This window comes from Nerophis lumbriciformis, linkage group LG06 (genome assembly GCF_033978685.3).
Source record: "Nerophis lumbriciformis linkage group LG06, RoL_Nlum_v2.1, whole genome shotgun sequence".
In the NCBI taxonomy this organism is placed as follows: Eukaryota; Metazoa; Chordata; class Actinopteri; order Syngnathiformes; family Syngnathidae; genus Nerophis; species Nerophis lumbriciformis.
In genome coordinates, this window is record NC_084553.2 from 13,207,195 (window position 1) to 13,231,305 (window position 24,111).

Genomic DNA, 24,111 nt, shown 5'->3' on the forward strand with positions numbered 1-24,111 from the left:
AGCTTGTGGACCCGGTAAAATCCGTAAATTAGCCGCAGCATTGTACAAAGTGTTGGGTTCAAAGCGTGGGTAAAATGTAGCACCATATAGTCCAGTCATTACAGTAAATAAACCCTGGTTCTTCTTACTCCTTTTTAGACATGCTGAATTATGAAACTGTAAATGTCAGGTTTAAACACTGATGACATCTATTAAACGAGACAAGAAGCAAGGAATTAAACAGAGACAGAATTCAATTTGGCTCAGTGAGGAGAAACGTGTTGTACAGTGTCATTGCGCTCTGCCAAAAGATTGCACGCCTCCTTCTTTTATTTGGACCTTCCCTGACCACATGGCAACAGCTGCTTCCAAAGGGACGGGGGTCGTAAACAGCCATCGCCTTTGATTACAAAACAGTTCAAAAGAAAAGGTCGGTTCAAAAAAGAGGTCGTGAAAGAGTTAACAAAAGAGTTCAAAAAGAGGTTCGTAAAAGAGTTCAAAAAAAGGTTCGTAAAAGAGTTAAAAAATGTGGTGCCTGGAAGGGAGTCAGGCCCTGCTTCCTCTCCGCTTTGTAGTTCTTGGGTCAAGACAATATCTTTCTGTTCCATACAATACATGAAAGAAAAAGAAGACTTTCATGTTGCTTCCCATCCTACACAGTGGAGTTTTACAAGCCTTCTTCTTGGTAGGTTCAAAGACATGTTTTTGGTCTTCTCGCTGGGAATTCATTTCAACACAAAGTTTTTGTGATAACTTAGATAAAATTATTCTAACAGTAAACGTGCTATTCTTCAATGTATGCATGTTCCAAATGTACTGAAGCATTAGTTCAATTCTACATTTTTTTTTTTGTAAATGGATCAAATATATTTATCCAGGGCATGCTAAACATGTGACATTGTATTTTTAAATTAGAACATGTTTGTTGTCTGTTAGAATTTTTTTTAGAAAATGTTATTACTAACACTGTACTAGTCTATGAATGTATTATTTATTTTTTTGCATTTTAATTAAAAAAAAAACATTAATGAATGTATTTTTAGTTGTATGTATAATTTTAATTAAATTAAATGTTTTATCGAAACATTTTTATTTATTTTTTTAAATTGCTATTAGTGAAAAATATTGTAACTTTATTTTTACATTGATCGGCAAGCTGTCTAAATGTGTAGTTGTGATCAGGTAATAATGATAGACATGTGCACTGAGTCAGTTAGAGGTGCTGATATCATGATTGGACCTTTACTTGATACCGTCCAGTAAGTGACCAGTGCCTCAAATGCTTTAGTGATGTAGACAAAGTGGCGACTTGTCATCTCTAATAATCCCAAATCTTTGCGGTTTCATCGAAGGCAGCGTAGTAAACCACCCTTAGTCTGTTTAGACTTTGACCTTGAGAAATCTGGCCAACTGTGATCAAACGTGGTTAATGCCAAGAAGAAGCTAGGTGTAGATCTTGTATACGCTTTTGTCCGTCTGCGCAGAAGTAGTTTACCGGCACCAGTGTGTGATTATAGAGTCAATAAGTAACATGCTCTTTGCTATAAAAAACTATTTCAATGTTAATATTTTTATGTCCTGTAGATGTCGATGAAGAACATCTTCCACCGGAGCAGCTCGAGTGGAGCCCCAGGGTGGAGCAGGAGGAGTCACAGCCCCCTTACATTAAAGAGGAAGAGGAGGAGCACAGCATCAGTCAGGATGAGGCTGACGTCAGCAAATTTCCGGTGATTCGTGTGATTGTGAAGAGCGATGAGGACGAAGCTCAGTGGTCACAACTTGATGACAGTCCAAGTGAGGGGACGAGAAGATCGGAAGCACGGAGCCTCTTAGCGCCACTTTCTGAAAGTGATCATAGTGATGACGAAAACATTAAAGGTGACGGGAGATCACAAAATGACAGCAAGCACTTTAAGTGTTCTCAATGTGATAAAGCTTTTGGCAGAAAGCGAAATTTGAAAACGCACATGATGAGCCACACTGGAGAGAAACCTTTCATTTGTTCAATCTGCGGCGGCGGGTTTTCTCTCAAAGGCACCTTGATGATACACATGAGAACTCACACCGGGGAGAAACCTTTTCCCTGTGACATTTGCTACGAAAGATTCTCCCAGAAAGTCAATTTAACAAAACACATGAGAAAGCACACCGGAGAGAAACCTTTTCCCTGCTCGGTGTGCGGCGAAAAATTCTCCCAGAAAGGAAATTTGGTGATACACATGAGGTGGCACTCAGGCGAGAAACCTTTTGGCTGCCCAGTTTGTGGGGAAAACTTCTCCCAAAAGGGAAATTTAATGATACATTTGAGGACACACACTGGGGAAAAGCCTTTTCCCTGTGAAATGTGCGGGCAAATGTTTGCCAGGAAGGACATTTTGCTGAAGCACACGCGAACGCACACCGGCGAGAAACCATTTCCTTGCTCGGTTTGCGGCGAGAGATTTGCTCAAAAGGGCAACCTGAAGACGCACACTAGGAAACACACTGGAGAGAAACCCTTTAGCTGCGACGCGTGCAATGAGAAGTTTGCTTACAAATACCAGCTGAACAAACACAAGTGTGCTGGTGAGCTCGGCAGCAGTAAATGAATTTGCAGGGTGTGAAATACAATCGACCGCTAAAATTGAATGTACTTGACGTTGGAAACAATCACAATTGAACTGAAAATGTATGGACATTTTTGAGTTAAAATGGCGACTGTTTATAAAGCCAGTGTGTCTCACAAGAGCTCAGCTGAGCAATCATAAAGTGTGTGAAGTCACTTAGAAACATTAACTTTTCAACTAAAATAACAATATTTGTTCGTAAATACAGTATATTCTGCTTTGAAGAAGAGAATGTATACCGTATTATTCGGAGTATAAGTCGCTCCGGCCGAAAATGCACAATAAAGAAGGAAAAAAACATATAAGTCGCACTGGAGTATAAGTTGCATTTTGCTCGTTAGCATTCTGTTCACTCGGGTTGAGGCTAATAACTACACAAATAGAGTGTCACTGATTGCTTTTACAACATGTAATGAAGTAATTAGTTAATATTTGAAGTTATTTGCTTTTTTTCCACATTTATCCAACGAAGTCAGAGGAGTAAGCAGCTGAGGTCTGGCTTCGTATTCCTCTATAAATACATTTAAAAGAGTCCATCCACTTCTCGTAGTTTCCCGTATTGAAATTATGTTTGTAACAAATATCAACTGCATATACCGTATTTTTCGGAGTATAAGTCGCTCCGGAGTATAAGTCGCACTGGCCGAAAATGCATAATAAAGAAGGAAAAAAAACATATATAAGTCGCACTGGAGTATAAGTCGCATTTTTCGGGAAAATGTATTTGATAAAACCCAACACCAAGAATAGACATTTGAAAGGCAATTTAAAATAAATAAAGAATAGTGAACAACAAGCTGAATAAGTGTATGTTATATGAGGCATAAATAACCAACTGAGAACGTGCCTGGTATGTTAACGTAACATATTATGGTAAGAGTCATTCAAATAACTATAACATATAGAACATGCTATACGTTTACCAAACCATCTGTCACTCCTAATCGCTAAATCCCATAAAATATTATACGTCTAGTCTCTTACGTGAATGAGCTAAATAATATTATTTGATATTTTACGGTAAAGTGTTAATAATTTCACACATAAGTCGCACCCCCGGCCAAACTATGAAAAAAACTGCGACTTACAGTCTGAAAAATACAGTATATTATATTCGCTCTGTATTAAAACCTGTGTGGTTTCTTGCAGGCATTGACAATATGAACAATTAACTTTTTTTATTTTTTTATTTACAAAGTCTGATACTTTCTCAGCTTCTGTTGGATATGTCTTTGATATATTAACTACAATAAATGTATCAACTGTAACTGTTGGTGTCTGATTTTCTGAATGCTGCTTTTCTTGAACCACAATATCAATTGTTAATGTAAAGTAGAATAAAAAATGAAAAGTATTATAATTATGGACGAATGCTGTCACAAAACATGTTTAATCGGCCAATCTCGGAAAACATAGCTTCCATGTTGAAGCCGAGGGTCTCCGATAGGGGCAGCGTTGTGGCGCCAAGGGTGCAAGTCGAGACAAAAAAAAGTAACCGAAGAAGAAAAAGGCGGAAGTTAACAACGCAAAGCAGTAAGCAGAGAGCCCGTATAAAATGAATCGCTTTTGGGATTTTAATTGTGCTTGTTTTCCTTTTAGGACATATTTTTTGTGTCCAAAAGAGTAAAAATACGACAGTGCTTGTTTTGTCTCGTTTGCGTGCATTTTAAAGTGTAGACTATCAAGCTAGAGTTAGCTCGTTAGCTTCGGACAAAGAGACACGGAAGTTAGCACCACACGCTTAGTGTCGATATTGTGTGAAAATGTTGTTTAAAGTCTGGTGAATGAGCGACTAGCAAATGTTGAAATATAAATATATGTAGTGGTAGAAACAACAAGAGTTCGAGGGGGAACTTTCTGGAACAAAAAAAAAAGATGAACGAGCGACAACGTCAACTACGAGCTGCTGTTTTCTAGCTTCGAATGGAGTCACATGGAGCAGGTTTGTTCTTTTCTTCTCTTTAATATCCTTATACTTTATGAAATGGCCTTTTTTTGTTTAAGACACAAGAAACACCACGTGGTTAGATTCGCACAATTTAGAGCTAAATTGCCAAATTAAACATTTAAAAACCGTAGTAGAAATATTCTCAATCGCAACATATCTTTTACACTGACAATATTTTTTTTTTTTTTTTTTTTTTTTTACAATTTGCCATTTCTAATTTGAGAAAGGTGTTAAAAAAACCTAAATAATAATAAACAGATAGGGTTTTAAAATGACACGGCTACACCTCCCTGATACAGAAGTACATGTCAAACTACTTCCTTAACGTAAATGACCGCCATAACCACAACACCAGGGGGAGTTCCACTAACCACATTAAACCCAGATTCCGATCTTACAAAGGTCTTAACTCATTCTCTTTCTATGCCACATCAATGTGGAATGCGCTCCCAACAGGTGTAAAAGAAAGGGCATCTCTATCCTCCTTCAAAACCGCAATAAATCAAATCAAATCAAATCAAATCAACTTTATTTATAAAGCACATTTAAAATTTACCACAGGGGTAGCCAAAGTGCTGTACAATGAGCAGGTTAAAAGATAAAACGAGTATCGAGCAAACACAACACAACACAAACAGAACATGATAAAAAATAAATAATTAAAATAGAATTAATAAAAACATAAAAACATAAAAACAGGATCACAGCAGGTGTATTATGGGGCGCCATTGCAGGATGGATATCACTCAGTGTTAAAAGCCATGGAATAAAAATATGTTTTTAAGAGAGATTTAAAAACAGGAAGAGAGGAGGCTTGTCTAACACTCAGGGGTAGGTCGTTCCAGAGCTTGGGAGCAGCAACGGCGAAAGCTCTGTCACCTCTAAGCTTCAGCCTTGTGTCAGGGACCGTCAACAGCAGCTGATCGGCTGATCTTAAGGATCGGGTGGGGCAGTAAGGCTGAAGGAGGTCGGAGAGATAGGTTGGCGCGAGGTTGTTTAGACATTTAAAAACAAATAAAAGGAGTTTAAAATGTATTCGGTAACGCACAGGGAGCCAGTGAAGGGACGCTAAAATAGGGGTGATGTGCTCACGTCTGCGGGTCTGTGTTAGCAGACGAGCAGCAGAGTTCTGCACGAGCTGCAGGCGGGCGAGGGAGGCCTGGCTAATGCCAACATACAGGGCATTACAGTAATCTAGACGAGTCGAGATAAAAGCGTGGATTAATTTCTCAAGATCATGTCTTGATAGAAGCGGTTTCACTTTCGCTATTTGGCGTAATTGATAAAAGCTTTTTTGAACGACGCTGCTGATTTGTTTTTCGAATTTAAAATCTGAGTCAAACTTTACCCCCAGGTTTGTGACAGAGTCGCTGAGATACGGGGTCAGAGTGCCGAGGTCAACGTTGGGGGAGGGAGAGCGACTTGGACCGAACAACATAACTTCTGTTTTGTCTTCATTTAGGCTCAGGAAGTTAGCTGAAAGCCAGACTTTGATGTCGTGCAGGCAGTCAATAAGATGTTGAACCGTGTTATTTTGTGCCATGGGAAAATAAATCTGGCAATCATCGGCATAAAAATGAAATGCAATACTGTACTTCCTAAAAATAGAACCAAGGGGGAGAAGGTAAAGCGCAAATAAAATTGGGGCAAGGATTGAGCCCTGGGGGACCCCATGTGGTAAAGGAGCTGTGGACGACATAAAACTGTCTACTTTTACACAAAAACTCCTGTCGGTTAGGTACGACCGGAACCAGTTAAGGGCGGCGCCCTTAATGCCCACACAGTTCTCAAGACGAGTGATTAAGGTGGCGTGGTCGACGGTGTCGAACGCAGCAGACAGATCTAAAAGCACCAGGACAACATATTTACCAGAATCAGTGGACAGGAGGATATCGTTAAAAACTTTTAGAAGCGCTGACTCTGTGCTGTGGAGGGCTTTAAAACCGGACTGGAACAGCTCAGTGATACCATTATCCTCTAAGAAGGGCAGCAACTGACTGTAGACAACCTTCTCTAATATTTTGGAAATGTATGGAAGATTAGAGATAGGTCTGAAGTTAGAGAGGAGAGAGGGGTCGAGGCTGGGTTTTTTAAGTAGAGGTCGTACCACTGCATGTTTAAACTCTACTGGAACTATTCCAGAAGAGAGGCTACTATTGATAATGTTAAGGACACTTGATCCAATAGTAGCAAGTACCTCCTTAAACAGGCGAGGTGGGAGGGCATCTGCAGGAGAACCAGAGGGCTTCATATGACTAACTGTGTCACTTAAAAAAGAAAAGGACACTGGCTCAAACTGATGGAAAACAGAAGAGAAATGCAGGGGAACAGAAGGGTCATATGAAGGCTGAGATAGACTGGCTCTAGTTGACACAATTTTGTCAGTGAAAAAATGGAGACAATTTTCACAGAATTCAAAAGAAGCATCAAAACCAGCAGATTTGGGAGCATCAATGACAGTGTTAATAGTTTTAAACAGAACTCTGGGGTTGTTACAGTTAGAAGATATAATCTGAGATAGATATATATTCATTTCTGCTTTTACAGTCATCTGAAAGGAAAACAGGCTTTCTTTAAAAATGGCAAAGGACACATGCAGCCTGTCTTTTTTCCATTTTCTCTCTGCTCTTCTACATACGCGCCTGGCAGCCCGAGTGACGTCATTCAACCAGGGTTGAGGCGTGGTTTTAGCGCGGCGGCATTTGAAAGGCGCGATCGTGTCCAGTGTTTGTGAACAGATAGAGTTGAACCCAGAAACCAACTCTTCAGTATTCAGACACACAGATGCTGCAGAATTATCATCACAAAGAGTCGAAAAAATAGAGGAGAACCGAGCAGGAGACGAAGAATTAAACATGCGAGAGCGTTGGGGCGGTGCGCACAATTTAACTGGACACTGCGTGGGAATATCAAACAAGATCGGCATGTGATCAGAGAACACAGCGTCACAAATGTCCAAATTAAAAACACACAAACCATACGAGAGCACTAAATCGAGTGTATGCCCGCGTTCATGTGTAGAACCACACACAGACTGTACAAAGTTAAATGAGTCGATTATATTCAGGAAACTCCTGGAAAGCGGCTCATCTGGACAGCAGGTGTGAATATTAAAATCACCCACAATAAGGACACGATCATATTTGGGCAGGATTTCAGCCAGAAATTCAGAAAAGTCAGTTATAAAGTCTTTGTGGTACTTGTGGTACACCTCCAGGCAACTTCAACCCTAAACTAACACCCTCCCCGGATTGTTGTTAATAATCAAATGTAAACAATCAAATGCAGATATTTTTCTTATGCCTTCTGATCTCTCTCTCTCTCTCTCTCTCTATGTCCACTACTTGCTGTCCATATCCTACCAAGTCAGACCTACACTTTTTTATTATCCATTTCTCTGTTCTCAATTGTTGATGACTGATGATAACAATCAAACCTAACCCCCCACCCCCCTCCACACCCCAAATTGTAAATAATGTAAATAATTCAATGTATACACCCTGATGATTATCTTGTGTGATGACTGTATTATGATGATAGTATATATGATAGTATATATCTGTATTATGAATCAATTTAAGTGAACCCCGACTTAAACAAGTTAAAAAACTTATTGGGGTGTTACCATTTAGTGGTCAATTGTACGGAATATGTACTTCACTGTGCAACCTACTAATAAAAGTCTCAATCAATCAATCAATCAATCAATGGCTTATGTAGGTAGCGCTGATGAAAAGGAAGGCATACAAATGTACCAAAAAAAATGAAAAGGCTGCATTGTTAATTAGAAATAGAAAATAAAAGTTAGAATCAACTGAGACATTAAAACAAAGGACAAGTAACCTAAAAAAAAACAATGACAATAAATATGTAGATATGTCTGTAAATATGTCACCTCCAGGCAACTTCAACCCTTGACTAACACCCTCCCCCCTCCACATCCCACCTCCCCTGATTGTAAATAATCAAATGTATATACTTGTTCTTATGCTTTCTGAACTCACTATGTCCACTACTTGCTGTACATATCCTACCAAGTCAGACCTACACTGTTTCAATGTCCATTTCTCTGATGATGCAATTGTTGATGACTGAAGTGCTGATATCAACCAAAACCTACCCCCACACCCCCCTCCACATCCCGGATTGTAAATAATGTAAATAATTCAATGTATATACTCTGTTGATTAACTTGTGTTATGACTGTATTATGCTGACAGTATATATTTGTACCATGAATTGATTTATGTGGACCCTGTCGGAGGCAGATATTTACATATATCCGTATTTAAGTGTTACTTCTTTATTTTCATAATCATATTACAAAACAGCTAGTGTTCTTCTTCCAATTGTGGTCTTTTGGTTGTCTGCAAGTACTGTGTGCTAACCTTGACTTTGGAATGTAAGGACGACAGATACTCCTTTTCCTTATCTGTTCCTGTGCCCAGCTGAGGAGGACAATGGGCATGTGTTTGGGCTGGAAAGAGAGACAAGACAACGAGGGTGGGAGGGAGAGACACTTTATAGAAGAGAAGGTTTCCATATTTTAGATCAGACAATCTTAGCTGCGCGATTGAATGTTCTATGCTGGACTGGTCTCATTCTGTTTCCAAAGCTTTGGAGATAAAATTACAAAATACCTATTCTGTCTCTGGTGGTTCTTCTACTCAGCTGTACGTGTCACAAAGAGCTTGGGAGCGGCCAGCAACTTGAATTCCCTGGGAGGAACAACTGGTCCAAACGCAACAATTCCGACTTAAACAATTTGAAAAACTTATTGGGGTGTTACCATTTAGTGGTCAATTGTGCAATCTACTAATAAAGTCTCAATCAATCAATCAATCTGACAATAGGGGCAGCACGGTGGAACAGGGGTCAGTGCATGTGCCTCACAATACGAAGGTCCTGAGTAGTCCTGAGTTCAATCCCGGGCTCGGGATCTTTCTGTGTGGAGTTTGCATGTTCTCCCCGTGACAATTTGGAAGAAGAAAAAAGTGTAAAAATAAGAATTAGCATGTCACTAAACATGAAGTACACGTTTGTGTACTTATGGACTAAGTACATCATATCAAAAGATGATTCTTAGTTTTTATTCTAATTAGGGTCCAATAAACCCAAATAGCAAAGAGAAAGAGAAAAAAAAGCATGTAAACAAACAGCTTGGGCCTTAAGAGGTTAAGTCACATAAGTCTTGGTGGTGTCAACATTGTGTTTGGTCAGATGCTTGTTAATGTTTACAGTGTCAAAAACAGGATTTTTTTTAAAGGCTTTTTATGGGTGCGTCCATTTTATTTGGGGGTTTTCGCAATTTTTTGGAACATAACGTGTGTTTGTGTTCTTGTGTCCTTCAGGTGTCAGCGAAGATCTTCAGGAGGAGCCACAGCCCGTCCATCTTAAAGAGGAAGAGGAGGAGCCAGAGCCGTCCCACATTAAGGAGGAAGAGGAGGAACACAGCATCAGTCCGGATGAAGAGCAGCAGAAGGAGGAGGCTGTCTACAAGTTTCCGGTGACTTGTGAGATGGTGAAGTGCGAAGACGTTAAAGACAAAGTTCAGAGGTCCCAGAAGAAAGGTGCGGAGCCTTCAAGCAGCAGCTTAACTCCACACATAACAGAAGCTGACTGCGGAGGATCGAAAGCAGACTGCCTCTTAGCCCCACTATCAGATAGCGAGGACACAATGTCACACTCTCCTGACTCTGATGAAGAAGACTATGAAGCTGACATGACGTGTCACACTCACAACAAACACTTTAAATGCTCCCAATGTGACAAAACGTTTGGCAGCAAAAGTAATCTAAAAAGGCACATGGGGTGTCACACGGGAGAAAAACTATTCAACTGCTCGGTTTGTGGCAAAGAATTCTCCCAGAAGGGAATCTTAATGAGACACGCAAGAACACACACCGGGGAGAAACCTTTTTCTTGCCCGTTCTGCGCCAAAAGGTTCTCTATAAAGGGGAATTTGATCACGCACACAAGAATACACACCGGGGAAAAACCTTTTTCCTGTTCGGTCTGCAAAACAAGTTTCACCGTTCGTTCGGCGTTGGTGCAACACATGAGAACGCACACTGGCGAGAAACCTTTTCCTTGTTCTTTCTGTGGCAAAACCTTCTCGCAGAAAGTCAGTTTGATGACACACAGGAGGAGACACACCGGAGAGAAGGTGTTCAGTTGCGACGCGTGTGATGAGCGATTCTCTCATAAGTACCAACTAAACAAGCACAAGTGTGCTGGTGAGGAAAGAGGCGGTGAATGAACCAGCGGTCAAACGTACTTTATGGGCATTTGACCAAAGATTCCTTTATCAAAGTGCATGCCTCTAAGCAGTGCAAATAGTTTTGCACTATTTATTCCAAAAGATGGATGTGCATCAACAAAGCGTGCCAAGGGAAGAGAAGAAGAATAGAGAGGGAGTTATGGGAAGTCAGCGTACGAGCATTAAAAAAAGTAAGAGTCCAGCGTCGTTGTGTTAGCAAAGTGTACATTTTTCTACAACTTACGGTGCTGCACTTCTTTTTACACTCACAAATGTAGCCTCAAAACTACTGATGTGTCTTATAACCCATTAGTCAGTTAATTCATGGTTGTGCGTGGTTCATTGAAAGGGTTTGGAGGTGCAACTGGCTTGTTGGTTCAAAAAGAAAAAGGCGCAGCCCTCCTCCTAGCAGGGTTGTTCTGCCTAATACGATGCTAGTGTGGAAACAGGAGTTCAGAACATCCAGAGGGATTCGTGCTTGAAAGTCAGCTGTCCCTCCATCCATCCATCCACCTTCTTCCGCTTATCTGAGGTCGGGTCGTGGGGGCAGCAGCCTAAGCAGGGAAGCCCAGACTTCCCTCTCCCCAGCCACTTCGTCCAGCTCTTCCCGTGGGATCCCGAGGCGTTCCCAGGCCAGCTGGGAGACATAGTCTTCCCAACGTGTGCTGGGTCTTCCTCGCGGCCTCCTACCGGTCGGACGTGCCCTAAACACCTCCCTAGGGAGGCGTTCGGGTGGCATCCTGACCAGATGCCCAAACCACCTCATCTGGCTCCTCTCGATGTGGAGGAGCAGCGGCTTTACTTTGAGCTCCCCCCCGGATGGCAGAGCTTCTCACCCTATCTCCAAGGGAGAGCCCCGCCACCCGGCGGAGGAAACTCATTTCGGCCGCTTGTACCCGTGATCTTGTCCTTTCGGTCATAACCCAAAGCTCATGACCATAGGTGAGGATGGGAACGTAGATCAACCGGTAAATTGAGAGCTTTGCCTTCCGGCTCAGCTCCTTCTTCACCACAACGGATCAATACAGCGTCCGCATTACTGAAGACGCCGCACCGATCCGCCTGTCGATCTCACCATCCACTCTTCCCTCACTCGTGAACAAGACTCTGAGGTACTTGAACTCCTCCACTTGGGGCAAGATCTCCTCCCCAACCCGGAGATGGCACTCCACCCTTTTCCGGGCGAGAACCATGGACTCGGACTTGGAGGTGCTGATTCTCATCCCAGTCGCTTCACACTCGGCTGCGATCCGATCCAGCGAGAGCTGAAGATCCTGGCCAGATGAAGCCATCAGGACCACATCATCTGCAAAAAGCAGAGACCTAATCCTGCAGCCACCAAACCGAATCCCCTCAAAGCCTTGACTGCGCCTAGAAATTCTGTCCATAAAAGTTATGAACAGAATCGGTGACAAAGGGCAGCCTTGGCGGAGTCCAACCCTCACTGGAAACGTGTCCGACTTACTGCCGGCAATGCGGACCAAGCTCTGGCACTGATCATACAGGGAGCGGACTGCCACAATCAGACAGTCCGATACCCCATACTCTCTGAGCACTCCCCACAGGACTTCCCGAGGGACACGGTCGAATGCCTTCTCCAAGTCCACAAAGCACATGTAGACTGGTTGGGCAAACTCCCATGCACCCTCAAGGACCCTGCCGAGAGTATAGAGCTGGTCCACAGTTCCACGACCAGGATGAAAACCACACTGTTCCTCCTGAATCCGAGGTTCGACTATCCGGCGTAGCCTCCTCTCCAGTACACCTGAATAGACCTTACCGGGAAGGCTGAGGAGTGTGATCCCACGATAGTTAGAATTCAGTCAGCTGTCCCATTTTCTTTAATGTATAAACAATAATACAGTTGTTGTCATCATTCTTAAGGTGAAGATATCCACGTCATCATAACATATTAGGTTCACTATGAAACCATTTGGAGTGCTCTGAACCAGGTAACTAGTTTGATGGATAAAAAAAAAGGTTTAATGTATTTGATAGTCCCTAGAACACATGTGTTATATCTCCTGCGGGGACTAAATTAATAAAACTGAGGTTTAACCAGCATTTTGGCATGAATTGTTCTAAACCAGGGGTGACCAACCTTTTTCCACTGAGGGCCACAGACTGACAAATCAAAGGATGTGGGGGCAATTTTGGTAGTTTGGTAGAAACCAGTACAATATATAGATTTTTTTTTTAAAGGGGAACATTATCACAATTTCAGAAGGGTTAAAACCATTAAAAATCAGTTCCCAGTGCCTTATTTTATTTTTTTGACGTTTTTGTCAAAATTGTACCCATCACGCAATATCCCTAAAAAAAGCTTCAAAGTGCCTGATTTTAACCATCATTATATACACCCGTCCATTTTCCTGTGACGTCACATAGTGATGCCAATACAAACAAACATGGCGGAAAGAACAGCAAGCTATAGCGACATTAGCTCGGATTCAGACTCGGATTTCAGCGGCTTAAACGATTCAACAGATTACGCATGTATTGAAACAGATGGTTGTAGTGTGGAGGCAGGTAGCGAAAACGAAATTGAAGAAGAAACTGAAGCTATTGAGCCATATCGGTTTGAACCGTATGCAAGCGAAAACGACACGACAGCCAGCGACACGGGAGAAAGCGAGGACGAATTCGGCGATCGCCTTCTAACCAACGATTGGTATGTGTTTGTTTGGCATTAAAGGAAACTAACAACTATGAACTAGGTTTACAGCATATGAAATACATTTGGCAACAACATGCACTTTGAGAGTGCAGACAGCCCATTTCAGGCGCGCTAAGAACATATATTTTTCCACGATTTCAGCACTCAGGTTAACCATACCTAAATAGACACAAAATACTGCATTACACAAGACTACCCGGATGTACTCGAATGATTGAAAAAAATAAATGTTTTTAAGCTAAATTATTGGTAAACACAGTTTATGTATAATAATTTACGTAAAATCGCGAGTAATTAATAAAGTTTTCATCAATTAATATATTCTGTAGACATACCCTCATCCGCTCTCTTTTCCTAAAAGCTGATCCGTCCAGTTTTGGAGTTGATGTCAGCATCTGATTTGAGTGTCGCAGGATAGCCACACATTCTTGCCATCTCTGTCGTAGCATAGCTTTCGTCGGTAAAATGTGCGGAACAAACGACTGACCATTTCGTCGGCTTTCCCCACAGCCTCGTATTTTGAACACATTTCGTCCAATTGCTGCAACTTGAATCCGTCCCTGTTTGTGTTGTTACACCCTCCGACAACACACCGACGAAAGTGAGAAAATGGCGGATTGCTTCCCGGATGTGACGTCACGTTGTGAGCGAGAGCGAATAATAGAAAGGCGTTTAATTCGCCAAAATTCACCCATTTAGAGTTCGGAAATCGGTTAAAAAAATATATGGTCTTTTTCTGCAACATCAAGGTATATATTGACGCTGTTCCCCTTTAAGAACTAGTAAATGCCATTTTGGTATAAATTTTGTGTGTATGTTATGCGGAAGAGCCAAAGCCGAACAAAAATGCTAACAGTTAGCACGCTGGTCAGATAGCGTCAAGTAACAAAAAATATAAGCAAAAAAAAAAAAAAGTTAGCATGGTAACTGTACTATGCCAACATGCTAACAATAGCATTGATGCGTATTTCCGGTCTTGTCATCCTCGTCCGGACAGAAGAGTGACATGGCAGTGCGACTGGATCAAAAGTTGCTTTATTTCAAGCAAGCGTCATTATTCAGGGCTGCAGCGCCTGGAGGAGAAAGTCAAAAAGATATGTCCCTCCTAACTTGGAGAAGCCAAACTGTCACTTTTATATTCCTCCTTCCTGTCTCTGTGTGTCTGTGCTAAGTCAGGAGAGCACATCCTGACCATAAAAGGAGATGTTCGTCTGTAGTGACTGGGAAGACAACAAATGGATACCATACCTTGTAGGTTGACGTTTAAGATAAACATGGAATCTCTCCGCCAGGATAGAGCTACAACTTTTGCATTCCGAAGCCTGGTTTTATTGCTTCTTCTCGTGAGAGAGCTAATTCCAGTCCAAATGCGAATGTCACACTAAAGCTCCTTCTCAACCGTTGTTTACTTAAACCTGGTGGTTCGCTTTCTCCAAGTTGAATATAAACATTCCCCATATGTTGAACATAATATGAGTCAATTAATTAACTTCAGCATGCTTACAGTTAGCATTAGCAAAATACCAAAATATATGACACCGAGGTTTGTTCCTGATAAATTTCCTTAATAAATCTAACATGCTAATTTTAGCATTTAAAATGCTAACTGTAACGTGTGAAGTACTAGAATATATGTGTACCCTAAAAAACGTGTTTAAAATACTAGCCTGCTAATGTTAGCACGTATCAAGTACCAACATATGACTGAGATGTATGCCTACAAAATTAGCTTAAAAAAACTGGCATGCTAAAATTAGCATTTCAAATTCTAACTGTAACGTGTGAAGTACTAAAATATATTATTCTGAGACGTGTACCCTAAAAAACGTGTTTAAAATTGCAGCCTGCTAATGTTAGCACGTATCAAGTACCAAAATATGACTGAGATGTATGTGTCAGGTTCAAACACTGATGACATCTATTAAACAAGACGAGAAGCAAGGAATTAAACAGAGACAGAATTCAATTTGGCTCAATTGAGGAGAAACGTCTGGGCTGTACTCTTGTACAGTCTCCACCACGCTCTGTCGAAAGTATGTACGCCTCCTCTTTTATTTGGACTTTCCCTGATTACATGGCAACAGCTGTTTATAAGGGAGGGGGGTCGTAAACAGCCATCGTATTTGATTACAAAACAGTTCAAAGAAAAGGTCGGTTCAAAGAAAAGGTCGTAAAATAGTTCAAAGAAGGGGTGCCTGGAGCTTGGGCAGGTCCTGCTTTCTCTCCGCTTTGTAGATCTCGGGTCAAGACAAAATCTTTCTGTGGATTACAATACATCAAAGAAACAGAACACCTTCATGTTGCTTCCTATCCTACACAGTGGAGTTTTACAAGCCTTCTGCTTGGTAGGGTCAAAGACAGCTTTTCTCCTCTCGCAGGGCAAGCTGAACTCAATGTAACACAAAGTTTTGTGATAACTTAGATACAGTTATTCTGACAGTATGCCTACAAAATTAGCTCTAAAAAAGTAGCATACTAACATTAGCATGCCAATCATTCGTCAAATAACAAAATATTTGACACCAGGGTGTAAAAAAATCATCCCTGGCCTAGATGTTCTAATCTACGACAACACACAGCCTTGACTAATCTCAATTTGAAATGTATCAATACTTTTTCCCCCAAATAGACTAGAGAAGTGAACATATCATCCTCAATACTACAAACCCCGTTTCCATATGAGTTGGGAAATTGTGTTAGATGTATATATAAACGGAATACAATGATTTGAAAATCATTTTCAACCCATATTCAGTTGAATATGCTACAAAGACAACATATTTGATGTTCAAACTGATAAACTTTTTTTTTTGCAAATAATCATTAACTTTAGAATTTGATGCCAGCAACACGTGACAAAGAAGTTGGGAAAGGTGGCAATAAATACTGATAAAGTTGAGGAATGCTCATCAAACACTTATTTGGAACATCCCACAGGTGAACAGGCAAATTGTGAACATAACATAACATTGGCAACATATGTTGCCATCCAAGCAACGTTACCATGGACGCCCCTGCTTATTTCAGCAAGACAATGCCAAGCCACGTGTTACATCAATGTGGCTTCATAGTAAAAGAGTGCGGGTACTAAACTGGCCTGCCTGTAGTCCAGACCTGTCTCCCATTGAAAATGTGTGGCGCATTATGAAGCCTAAAATACCACAACGGAGACCCCCGGACTGTTGAACAACTTAAGCTGTACATCAAGCAAGAATGGGAAAGAATTCCACCTGAGAAGCTTAAAAAATGTGTCTCCTCAGTTCCAAAACGTTTACTGAGTGTTGTTAAAAGGAAAAGCCATGTAACACAGTGGTGAACATGCCCTTTCCCAACTACTTTGGCACGTGTTGCAGCCATGAAATTCTAAGTTAATTATTATTTGCAAAAAAAAAAAAAAGTTTATGAGTTTGAACATCAAATGTGTTGTCTTTGTAGTGCATTCAATTGAATATGGGTTGAAAAGGATTTGCAAATCATTGTATTCCGTTTATATTTACATCTAACACAATTTCCCAACTCATATGGAAACAGGGTTTGTATATGTCCTCAAAATGTCATATTATTAAGTAATTGTCAAATAAATAAACAGAGCACGATGTCACTTCCTGTGGTGTAGAGTTTGCTCTTTAGGCCATGCCTACCGTCTTTAATCAAACAAGGAAAAGTCATTATTTTTCACCAGTTGCAAATTCAACATTTCATTCAAACTTTATTCCGACAAAAAGAATACCAAATATTAATGAACCTAATAAAGCAATGTATTCAAAACTGTATATGTCAAAGCTACGCCATCAATCAAGTGGGCGTGGTCTACCATCCTCTTTGCATATAAAGTAGAATATGAAGTTTTTTTAATAGGATAAAAGTGCAAATATGATTGTGCCGAACTGTAGTGTTTACACTGCATTAACGGTCGGTGTATGTTTTGGTCATTTCATTTTCGTTTCCATCCATCCATTTTCTACCGCTTATTCCCTTTGGGGTCGCGGGGGGCGCTGGAGCCTATCTCAGCTACAATCGGGCGGAAGGCCCTGGACAAGTCGCCACCTCATCGCAGGGCCAACACAGATAGACAGACAACAATCACACTCACATCCACACACTAGGGCCAATTTAGTGTTGCCAATCAACTTATCCCCAGGTGCATGTCTTTGGAAGTGGGAGGAAGCCGGAGTACCCGGAGGGAACCCACGCAGTCACGGGGAGAACATGCAAACTCCACACAGAAAGATCCCGAGCCCGGGATTGAACCCAAGACTACTCAGGACCTTCGTTTCATTAATGGAAAATGAAAAAAATAAAATAAATCAAAGTTTTTTTTATTTCATTTTAAAAAGTAAAACTTGTGTAATTTTTTAAAAATGTTTAATTTTTTATTTTTTGTCCTGTCCTGTCCTGTCCAGCTTTTCAGGCAAATCATCTAGTTGATGTAGATGCCCATATCGGCTGTACAAATTTACTTTACAAAAGAAAAATGTGGGATACTTCTCTTATTGCCTTATTTGTGTTTGACTTTATTAAGTGGATTTATATTATTATTTGGTGCAGCCGGGCCGGAGGAGGAGGGGATAGGAAGAGGGGGGGGAAAGGAAGACAGAGGGGGAAATTGTGGGGACGAGAGGGGGATTAGACAGAGAGACGACAACAACAACAACAGCAAACACAACAATAATCATAATAATAACAAAGACAACAACAGCATACATTAAAATAATCCCCTCAATTCCCCCCAAAAATGGATTATCTCGCTGGAATATAAAGACAATATAACATACATCCATAAACGTGGATGCATATGCAAAAGTGCAATATATTTATCTGTACAGTAATCTATTTATTTATACCTGCACCTTATTGCTTTTTTTATCCTGCACTTCGTTTTTATCTGTACTGTAAAGTTCAAATTTGAATGACAATAAAAAGAAAGTCTAAGTCTAAACACATCAATAACAACAACAACAATAGAACAACATCAGCAAAGAAGCAGTTCAAATCAAATCAGATCAACTTTATTTATAAAGCACATTTAAAATTTACCACAGGGGTAGCCAAAGTGCTGTACAATGGGCAGGTTAAAAGATAATACGAGTACCGAGTAAACAGAACACGATAAAAAATAAATAAATAAAATAGAATAAATAAAACATAAAAACAGGTTCACAGCAGGTGTATTATGGGGCGCCATTGCAGGATGGATATCACTCAGTTAGTGAAATCAATAATAATACAGAAATGACAATGAACATTATTACACTACAAATGGAGCAATACAAATACCAATAGAAATAGCACTATTTATAATGAATAATAACAATAATTACCTCTGATATCAACAATACAACTGTTCAAATGCAACAATACATATATGTAATGATAACTTGAAATACAAACGTGTGTATTTTTGGTGTCGAAGAGCAATAACAATATCTAAAAAAAAATCGATTCGATTTTCATTTTATATTTAATATTAAAAAAATGTAGGTGTAGGTCAGGAGTCGGCAACCCGCGGCTCTAGAGCCGCATGCGGCTCTTTAGCGCCGCCCTAGTGGCTCTCTGGAGCTTTTCAAAAATGTATGAAAAATGGAAAAAGTTGAGGGGAAAAAAAAATATTTTTTGTTTTAATATGGTTTCTGTAGGAGGACAAACATGACCCAAACCTCCCTAATTGTTATAAAGCACATTGTTTATATTAAACATGCTTCACTGATTCGAGTATTTGGCGAGCGCCGTTTTGTCCTACTAATTTTGGCAGTCCTTGAACTCACCTTAGTTTGTTTACATGTATATCTTTCTGCGACTTTCTAGGACGTGTTTTATGCCACTTAATATTTCTGTCTCATGTTGTCCACCAAACTTTTAACGTTGTGCATGAATCCACAAAGGTGAGTTTTGTTGATGTTATTGACTTGTGTGGAGTGCTAATCAGACATATTTGGTCACTGCATGACTGCGAGCTAATCGATGCTAACATGCTATTTAGGCTAGCTATATGTACATATTGCATAATTATGCCTCATTTGTAGCTATATTTGAGCTCATTTAGTTTCCTTTAAGTCATATTAATTCAATTTATATCTCATGACACACTATGTGTATGTAATATGACTTTTAATTTTTTGCGGCTCCAGATTTTTGTATTTTTGGTCCAATATGGCTCTTTCAACATTTTGGGTTGCCGACCCCTGGTGTAGGTATTGCTCTTTGACACCAAAAAGAAAAACACTTTGTTTAGTTTTTTTCTTTTTTGCATTTTAAAATTACATTCAAACAAACCAATCATTTTTGGTTGTCTTTCAATTTCCCTGATGATAAAAAAAAAATAATTAACCACCATTAACCACGAATACTCCGGAAATGTAGATTTTATTTTGTAATTAAATGCGCATGCGCACTTGCCTTCCCGGAACAAGAATCCATTCCGAATATGCGAAAGTTAGCAACACATGCTAAATAGCAAGACGTCTGCGAATTGTTATCTTTTTGTTTTTGTCTCCCGTCCTCTGTGCTATTTCTTTCTATCTACACGTTCATAGCTTCTCGCAGGCATGAAATGCACTGTTTTTACAGCGTCGCCGCAAATTAATTTGGGGGCTTTTCGAGGTGTCTTCGCTTGTTAGCGGCTAACAAAGAGACGCGGAAGTTAGCATTACGTGCTAATTGTTGTTCTGCTGAGACAAAAATGTGTAAAGTTCAAAGTTTGAGAGCGTTAGTGAACGAGCGACTGGCTGCTGTCGTGGAAGAAATATTCGTAGTGCTGGAAAGAACGATAGCGGAGTACGAGGAGGAACTTTCTCGAACAAAAGACGAGAACGAGCGACAACGTCAACTACTGGACGCCGTCTTTAAGCCGCAACTCGTCTTGAACAAAGGTTTGTTTACCTCACATCTTTTATAACTTCATACTCCCTAAACTGTTTGTTCTGCTTTGGTTTTACATGTTATTGTCAAAACGGAAAAATAGTTCAAACATTTTAAGTGCAATTGTTTAGGGGCAGCATGGTGGAACAGGGGTTAGTGCGTCTGCCTCACAATACGAAGGTCCTGGGTTCGATCCTGCGCTCGGGAGCTTTCTGTGGGGAGTTTGTATGTTCTCTCCGTGACTGCGTGGGTACTCTGGTACTCCGGCTTCCTCCCACCTCCAAAGACATGCACCCGGGGATAGGTTGATTGGCAACACTAAATTGGCCCTAGTGTGTGAATTAAATCTATGTTGGCCCTGTGATGAGGTGGAAACTTGAGCGGTAACAGCCAATCAGCAGTGCGTATTCCAGAGGTGTGGACTCGAGTCACATGACTTGGACTCGAGTCAGACTCGAGTCATGAATTTGATGACTTTAGACTCGACTTGACAAAATGTAAAAAGACTTGCAACTCGACTTAGACTTTAACATCAATGACTTGTGACTTCACTTGGACTTGAGCCTTTTGAATTGACATGACTTGACATGACTTGCTACTTTCCCCAAAACCCAAAGATGAAAAAGTTATTCGGGAGCGCTCCGTATTTTTCATTGTGTACTTGTCTATCAGCGTTGCGTGTGTCAGCTGGTGTGGTCTCAGTACAACAGCCAATCAAATTAGATCTACTTTGTTTTCATCACACAGCATTCATCCAATCAAATTGCAGGACAACCAACGAAGAAGACATGTCCAAACCACACGCCAGTGAACAAAAAATGATACCTAAAATAATTTTGTTTGGGTATAAAAATTACGAGGTGGTCAACACAAAACGGTTTGCAGTATGCAACACATGCGGTTCGAAAATTACTGATGGAGAGGCAACAACTTCCAACTTCGTCCGGCATTTGAAGTTGCACAAAGAACGGTAAGTTTTGAATGTAAGATAACGTTTATTGGCTAAGTAACGTGACTTTTATTTGCTGTGTAGTTAAATCAGTGAGGCTGTAAACTCACTGCTAACGTTATTGCAAACACGGGAATCTGTTGCAGTTCACTACCTTATTCATACTTTTTGTTCAGTGATTTTTTTTAAGCAGGGTTACGTTAGTCAATATATCACACGTAACGTTAGACGGCGGTCAGCAGCACCGCGTATTTTAGCCACCTAAAAAAAGACAAAAATAGTAAAATAAAGGTCAGTTAAAATGTATACTATATTATGAATATGTGTACCGTTTTAGCTAGCTTTCTGACATACTGTTGGTTGTTTACCTCAGTGGTCCCCAACCACCGGGCCGCGGCCCGGTACTGGTCCGTGGATCGATTGGTATCGGGCCGCACAAGAAATAATTTTTTTTTTTTCTTTTTTTAATTAAATCAACATAAAAAACACAAGATACACTTACAAGTAGTGCACCAACCCAAAACAACTCTCTCCCCCCTTTTGTTCTGGGCATTGAACATGAAGACTCTTCCTTCACTGTTCCGAGTGGCCATGAGAGTCTTGGCAGTGCCTGCCTCCAGTGCTCCAGTGGAGCGAGTTTTCAGCCATGGTGGCATCATACTACGCCCCCATCGTGCACAAATGACTGACAGACTCTTGGCTAATTTGGTCTTTTGCAAATGCAATGCAGCATAGGGCCCTGACATATAAAAAGTACAACTTTTTTGTTATGTTCACGTATATGTCATGTTTTTTCAATGTTAACACTTTTGTACAAATAAGTACATTTGCACTTTATTTTTCAATGTGTTTGTTCTGTAAAGGAATGAGTTAATGTTTAAAATGTGCTAAAAAGTGCTATTATAAAGTGCAATGTCAGCACAATTTTCTTTCCTGCAATTTAAAATGCACTTATTTTAATAAATAAATACAGCGTTTGAAAAGCATACACAATCTGTGTTAATATATTAGTCTGTGGTTAAAAGGACTTGAAAGGACTCGAAACTCAAAATGCAGGACTTAGGACTTGACTTGAGACTTTCCAGTCTTGACTTTGGACTTGACTCGGGGCTTGCCTGTCTTGACTCGGGACTTGACTCGGACTTGAGGGCAAAGACTTGAGACTTACTTGTGACTTGCAAAACAATGACTTGGTACCACCTCTGGCGTATTCAGAGCGCATCTAGTCAGTGCTTAGCAGGTAAGCATCAGGCAGCGGACTCTCCCCAAATTATAATAAACACCTCCCGGTCAACTACTAGTAACATCACTATGAGCCCGTTGACCTTCTAGAAAAATAAAAGGCACCTCAGCTTGCTCGCAGTCCTGCCTTGAGGTGAAGGCTAATTAGCTTTTAGCCTAACGTTAGCTCATTTTGCGGTGTGTGTGTGTTACGGATAGCAAAGCCCTGTCTCTCTGTTATTTCACTTTACCTTTTTCTGTGTTGATTGAGCTGTGTTGAAGCTTTTTTGCTGCTTCAAGGTTCAAGGTTCAACTTTATTGTCCCTGTGGGGAAATTTGTCTTGGGCACAGTGCATCATTGCTTTCTTAACATACCTAAAAACACGAGCACAGACACAAGCACAACCAGACAACTAACATTTAAACATCAGAACATGGACCTATGTCTATCAAGCTCCATGTTCTGATGTTTAAATGTTAGTTGTCTGGTTGTGTCTGTGCTTGTGTTTTTGTTCTGTTGTTGTTGGGTATGTTAAGACAAGACAAGACAAATTTCCCCGCGGGGACAATAAAGTTGAACCTTGAACCTTGAAGCAGCAAAAAAGGACATTATGTTAAATGAAGAGTTTCTGTCTCTGCTAGTTGATATAATAATGTAACTGCATCATTAAGCCGACATGAACTCCATGGTGTTCAGGGATGAATAGTCTCTCCTATTGCTATTGTACCGTTTTTTTCAGCTATAGTTACATTAATCATTAGTAATGCTGCAGCCTAGTTTGGAATGGCAGGGTCCCTGCTATCACATGTTGATAAAAATGTAACATTTACATAATAAATCAGCTACAGGCTTCCCAAATGCGGTTATAAATTAAGCATGATGAGTTGACTTGAAACTGTTTAATGTTGCACTTTTTATATGTAGAAGAAAAGTTTTGTCATTTTATTTAGTCTGAGCAACAAGTTGAGGCAGTTTAATGTTAATTAACGTGGGCAGAATTATTATAGTGCTCCCAATGTTAAAAGGATAAAGCCATTGTTTAGAAATTTGGTAAATAAATAACCAAAAAATGTATATTTTGTTGTTTTCTTACTGTACCGAAAATGAACCGAACCGTGACCTCTAAACCGAGGTACGCACCGAACCGAAATTTTTGTGTACCGTTACACCCCTCATCATTTTTGGTGATTTAACCCCCAATTCCAACCCTTGATGCTGAGTGCCAAGCAGGGAGGTAATGGGTCCCATTTTTATGGTCTTTAGTATGACTCGGCCGGGGTTTGAACTCACAACCTACCGATCTCAGGGCGGACACTCTAACCACTCGGCCACTGAGTAGGTTGTAAGCGGGAACATAGACGGTCTATTTTTTAGCGGCGCTGTGATCAAGTGGTGTTTGTTATTAGCGTACTGGCTGCCTCCACTACAGCACACACAAACTTTTCTGTAAACACTTTTGAGTGGCCAGGAGAAGACAAAGGACACAAGGCTCAACAATTCTAATTGGCGAAGATGTCTGTCAAGTCAAATACCAGTGACGGTGGAGGGGGGAAAAACTCCGCCTCTTGCGGTTATTTATCGCACAAATTAAAACTTTGATGTTGATTAATTGT

The 24,111-nt window shown here is 40.5% G+C and overlaps 3 protein-coding genes across 3 annotated transcripts in view; all 3 read left to right on the forward strand.

The window, feature by feature from the left end:
* LOC133608477 (uncharacterized) overlaps positions 1-2,883 on the forward strand; it is a 30,503-nt gene extending 27,620 nt beyond the window's left edge. The window contains exon 5 of the mRNA XM_061963724.2: positions 1,564-2,883. Within this exon, the coding sequence (XP_061819708.2) occupies positions 1,564-2,567 (1,004 nt within the window). The 3' untranslated portion in view covers positions 2,568-2,883. The remainder of the gene's footprint in view (positions 1-1,563) is intronic.
* The window catches only part of LOC133608483 (uncharacterized), a 265,786-nt gene that overhangs the window by 217,301 nt on the left and 24,374 nt on the right, over positions 1-24,111 (forward strand). The gene's annotated exons all lie outside the window — the stretch shown is intronic.
* Positions 4,108-24,111, forward strand: part of LOC133608476 (uncharacterized) — a 30,218-nt gene continuing 10,214 nt past the window's right edge. The window contains exons 1-3 of the mRNA XM_072913400.1: positions 4,108-4,527; positions 9,885-10,784; positions 20,051-20,338. Coding sequence (XP_072769501.1) covers positions 4,509-4,527; positions 9,885-10,784; positions 20,051-20,338 — 1,207 coding nt within the window. The 5' untranslated portion in view covers positions 4,108-4,508. The remainder of the gene's footprint in view (positions 4,528-9,884; positions 10,785-20,050; positions 20,339-24,111) is intronic.